Raw genomic sequence first — 5,472 nt, 5'->3', positions numbered from 1 at the left:
GATGGTTTTAATGACTTTTTAAAATTTTCAACGTTCAAAAATATTTAGTTGAGAAAAAATATTGTGATTATTCTATTGGGTCGTTTTCACATTCCTTCGGATTTGCGACCCCACAATCCGTGTCCGTGCGGCTTTGTTTGAGCTTCGTCTATGATCAGAGAGACAGGCTTCTGGAAAATCAAGATTGGCCTGCAACTGTAGAAGAATCCAAGTTTCGTTAGCCGATTCGCCGAAGAAGAAAATAAAGGAATAGCTAAAAGAGGTAAGACTTTCAAGAACTGCTATTTTTCTATGATAAATAAGAGTATCAGCTGCATTTTGGTCGGTCACTGAAAGTTTGGACTGAAAATTTTCATATTAGAAACAAATAGTTCATCCAACTTTTTTTTTGAAAGAGTTCTGTTTTTTTTTTTTTTTTTTTACTTTGAACTTATTGACATGGGTTTTTGCTTGGTGCTTCTGATTTTGCTGTAGAAGTAACTTGGTGGTGATCAGAGTTTTAGCTCAAAACGTGCTTGGAGTCAACTGGGGTTGTGTTCAAAACCTATTTTTTATTATCAGATTCAGTTATCTTCTAGGAGCTTATGGGTCTGAGGGGGGTTCTTGGTTTTGCTTCTGGAAGAAATGCTGTTTTGGATTGATTGTTGGAAAAAAATTTATGGTTGGTGATGTTTGACGTTTGGGAATTTCGTTTTTGTTTGGAGTTTGGAAATTTGGGTTCTGCGTAAGACTTGAAATTGGTCGCTGGGTTTTGATCAAAATTTTGGCTTCTGTAGGGCTGTTATCAGATTTTGCACAAATAACGTAACAAGTTTCAGACTTGGTATTTATGAAAATCATGTTCAGATATATACCAAATTAGGAACAGTCTCTTCTTGCAGTTGGTTGTTGATAAATGTCATCCACAGCACCATCTCCGAATTCATCCCCTTCCGCGGTGCCACCAGCTTCTATGTCTAGTCCACCACCACCCTCATCTCCGAATTCATCCCCTTCTGCTGTGCCACCAGCTTCTGTGTCTAGTCCACCACCACCTACCTCCAACCCAACTGCTAGTCCACCACCACAGCCCTCCGCTACTCCTCCCCCAACCCCTTCAACATCATCCCCATCATCATCTCAGCCCAATGCGGATCCACCAGATTCTTCAAACTCTACTACCCAATCACCACCGCCTCGATCCCCTCCTCCTCCAGTTACATCGTTGCCCCCTCCACCACAACCACCTCCTTCTGGAACTTCACCCCCATTGGCCCCTAATTCATCACCTCCTCCAAATCCACCTCCTTCTCCCATTGTTCCACCTCCATCAAGAACGCCACCTCCAAATTCTAATCCACCTGCAAGTCCACCTCCACCACTGTCATCTAGACCACCAGTGAGCTCACCTCCTCCACCAACAGCAAAACCACCTGCGAATTCACCTCCACCTCCATCATCCAAGCCCCCTGAAACTTCCCCACCACCTCCACCAGCTTCTGTTCCGCCCACAAGTTCTCCTCCACCACCTGCATCAGTCCCTCCTAGAAATTCACCTCCACCGCCTCCAGCATCTGTTCCGCCCACAAATTCTCCTCCACCACCAGCATCAGTCCCTCCTAGAAATTCACCTCCACCACCAGCATCATTGCCACCTCGAAGTTCACCTCCACCACCTCCAGCATCTGTTCCACCCAAAAGTTCTCCTCCACCTCCAGCATCAACCCCTCCTAAAAATTCACCTCCTCCACCACCATCAGTACCTCCCCCTATTTCTCCTTCACCTCCTAGGCTTACTCCTGATCCACCTGCTCCCCAGCCAATACCTTCGCCTACAAATTCTACACCAGGGTCATCACCCCCACCTTCCAAATCACAATTAGCACCTCCTCCAACTCCATCAAACAATTCTACCCCTAATGCGACGGAGAATTCAAACTCCACTGGTAATGGAGGGATTGGTACTGGAGGTGCTATAGCAATTGCTGTAGTGGTAGGCTTAGTGGTGCTTAGCCTTGTTGGATTAGTTGTCTGGTGTTTCAGAAGGCAAAGGAAAAAGGAATCCAGACTTGTTGGGTATATTATGCCGTCTCCTCTGGGCTCTTCCCCCAGATCAGGTAAATTTTATTGTACAAGTATTCTGGCTCCAGATTTTTGACTTTTTTTTTTTTTTGGGTGATGAGAGATAATAAGAAGTCACATTTGAATATTTTATGTTTAGTGTTTTGTAATAAACCACGATATAGATTACATTTACCATGTAATGTCAACCAACTGGTCTGGTGCTTGTACCATTTTTTTCCCCCCTTTTTTTCTAAACTTTGAAGTAAAGGCCATCTAAATGATATTAAAAAGGTTTGTTAATTGTATCCAGATTCATCCCATGTAAAGACACATTCTTCAGCTCTCCTTGTAAGAAATGTTTCTGGCAGCGATTATGTGTATTCTTCAGCAGAGCAAGGGGGGTTAGGCAATTCAAGGCCATGGTTTAGTTTTGAAGAACTAGCGAAGGCCACAAATGGGTTTTCAGCTCATAATCTTTTGGGAGAAGGTGGATTTGGCTCTGTTTACAGAGGATGCCTGCCTGACGGGAGAGAAATTGCAGTAAAACAACTGAAAATTGGTGGTGGTCAGGGTGAGCGAGAATTCAAAGCTGAAGTTGAGATTATTAGCCGCATACACCATCGTCATTTGGTTTCATTAGTGGGCTACTGTATTTCTGAGAACCGAAGGCTGCTGGTCTACGATTATGTCCCTAATAATACACTTTATTATCATCTTCATGGTAATGCTTTAAGTGAATACTAAGGATTAATTGATGATAACGAATGACTAATCTCATGTTTCACTCCTATCACTTTGCAGGTGAAGGTCAGCCAGTTCTGGACTGGGCAACACGTGTTAAGATTGCTGCTGGCTCAGCTCGTGGACTTGCTTATCTTCATGAAGACTGTAATTATCTACACTGTAGTTTCTGGATTTTGATGCCGTTAGATTTTGTAATTTGATACCCAAATATTTTTTTTTAAAAATAAAAAAAGAGGTAAAATTCCATAATTGATAAAAAAAAAAAATTCTCTCTTAAATAGAGCCAACTTAGAATTTTGTCTGTGAGAAGCTGACTGTGGTTGGCCAAGTATTATCTCACACATCTCAAAATAAAGATAAAAAGAAAGGTACTAAATTTTCCTGTAAATTGAAGCCAAATACCTGGGAGGGAATGAGTGGTTCATTTTGTTCGGTGAAATAATACGTTTTCTCTTAGGTGGAATGACTGCTGAATGGCTGGTTAATATCCACTTCCACATTTATCATTTCTTTATGGTTTTAGTCTTGCTTTTGAGGATAAATTCAGATAGCTGCCTTGCATTTTTAGACATAAAAGTGGTGTTAGCTTGATGAAAAGTTGATAAAGTGATGTCTGTCATTTGTGCCTCTGAAATGGCTGTAAAATTAATAAGTATGGCTGTAGCTGTTTGTTTTTTCCTGGGGACTGCACAGGGTTCTGTTATAAGAAAACAGTCAACCAGAAATTTTTCTTGATTAAGCTCCAATTTATTTGATGCTATTTGTTTAATGTGAACCAGGCCATCCTCGGATTATTCACAGGGATATCAAGTCATCGAACATTCTTTTAGATAACAACTTTGAAGCTCGGGTATGCATGATATTCTATTCTACTATATTTTGGTACTACTCTATTCACATAAATTGCTATTCAGGGAATATTCTTTGTCTGCTGTACAGGTTTCAGATTTTGGGTTGGCCAAATTAGCTCTTGACGCAAATACACATATAACCACACGTGTTATGGGAACCTTCGGGTATGTTAGCTATCTATCATTTGTTGCTCGGGAAGGACTTGTATAGACCTGTAGGGGCTTCTTTAAAGTTTTTGAGATATATTTATGCTCAACTAAACCTGTGAATAAAGTTTGACTTGTTGGGTTTCAGGTATGTGGCCCCTGAATATGCGTCTAGTGGCAAACTGACAGAGAAATCTGACGTGTACTCATTTGGAGTGGTACTTCTGGAGCTAATTACTGGACGAAAGCCTGTGGATGCATCCCAGCCCTTGGGAGATGAGAGTCTAGTGGAATGGGTAAACTCTTTGGTTCAATTTTGCTTACTTTGCTATTGAACATCCTGTTTTAAAATACCCGCATTCATTTTGTTTCCTATTCTGAATAATCGATACTGTGAAGCTTGAATTTAATAGATCTTTAAGGGTGAGGTCTACAGGCTTATGTCTACAAACTTTAAATATGAAGCCACACAGAACTTGTAATCCTTGTTAATCTTTGAAATCCGAGAAAGCTCTGAAGTTGAGTTTGAAAGAAAAAAATCTACTTAATCTTAGGGAAGAACACATTTAATTGTTCAGTTGGTATGTTTTTGTTTATGCTTGCGTAATACATGAATAGTACATGTGATCGGGAAACATAGGACAACAACGTGTTAAGACTTGAGACAAAGTTCCAATCTTGTAAGATCTAGCTTTTCTGACGAACTTTTCACTTTAATATTCAGGCTCGACCTTTGTTAAGTCATGCTCTGGAGAGTGAGGAATTTGAAGGTCTGGTAGATCCAAGGCTTGAAAAGAACTTTGTTGATAGTGAAATGTTACAATTGATTGGCATTGCTGCTGCTTGTGTCCAACATTCGTCTACTAAGAGGCCTCGGATGGGACAGGTAATGTTTTACTTGGTGATGCCAAATGCTTAATTAAAGTACTTTATAATATGTATTATCTTTTCTGTTATTTGGTTACACCGAGAATCATTTTTACTAAGACATTCTTGTTCTTCTCAGGTTGTTAGAGCATTCGACGGTTTAGCAACTTCAGATCTGACCAATGGAATGAGAGTTGGGGAAAGTGAGATGTTTAACTCAGCACAACAGTCTGAAGAAATTCGATGGTTTCGAAGAATGGCATTTGGTAGTCAAGATTTCAGTACAGATTTTTTTAGCCAAGGTAGCTCGAATGGTTAGTTAACACTGCATAGTAAAATATTTGGTGAGAGAATTTTAACCCAAAAAAAAAAAAAAAAAAGGAAAACATAGAAGGAAAACTACATTGGACGTGCACCATTTGTTTTACTATCTCTACAAAAGTGTGCCTTTATATTTTCAAAACTTACAGAAACAGCCTCTCACATTTTCTTTTTATTGCAATATCATCCTTTTTAACATCTTTTTTCTTAAAAAAGAGATTCTTGTTGGTTAATTTTTCACGTTTTTATGTAAATACAGTTTTTGTACTATAATTGATATTTGTACATTTTTGTACAATCATACGAAAAATTTTACAAAATTATGTGTAAAAGGGTGATATTGCGTTAAAAATGAAATGCAAAGGAGTGTTTTTTTGTAATTTCTGAGAATAGGAAGACATTTCTGCAAAACTTGTGAAAATGGAAGACTATGGCTAGGTATCTGTTCCATATGGTTTCAACGGCAGAGATGCTAAATGTGTCAATCACAACTCTGATT

General features: G+C 39.4%; 1 protein-coding gene across 3 annotated transcripts; it reads left to right on the top strand.

The window, feature by feature from the left end:
- Positions 1-5,051, top strand: LOC107429524 (proline-rich receptor-like protein kinase PERK9). Of its 3 annotated transcripts, none has more exons than XM_060813555.1 (9): positions 1-262; positions 777-2,096; positions 2,354-2,764; positions 2,845-2,931; positions 3,567-3,637; positions 3,727-3,803; positions 3,934-4,081; positions 4,510-4,671; positions 4,792-5,051. In XM_060813555.1, the coding sequence occupies exons 2-9, from the start codon at positions 896-898 to the stop codon at positions 4,969-4,971; spliced, it is 2,337 nt and encodes a 778-aa protein (XP_060669538.1). In that variant the 5' UTR covers positions 1-262; positions 777-895; the 3' UTR covers positions 4,972-5,051. The 3 variants fall into 3 exon arrangements, with proteins under 3 accessions (XP_060669538.1, XP_048318631.2, XP_048318630.2); XM_048462674.2 differs by having other exon boundaries at positions 478-2,096; XM_048462673.2 differs by having other exon boundaries at positions 475-2,096.
- The last annotated feature ends 421 nt before the right edge of the window (positions 5,052-5,472 follow it).

Source organism: Ziziphus jujuba, chromosome 12 (assembly GCF_031755915.1).
Source record: "Ziziphus jujuba cultivar Dongzao chromosome 12, ASM3175591v1".
Taxonomy (NCBI): Eukaryota; Viridiplantae; Streptophyta; class Magnoliopsida; order Rosales; family Rhamnaceae; genus Ziziphus; species Ziziphus jujuba.
The sequence above is the reverse complement of the archived record's forward strand: the minus strand, read 5'-3'. Positions and strand labels throughout refer to the sequence as shown.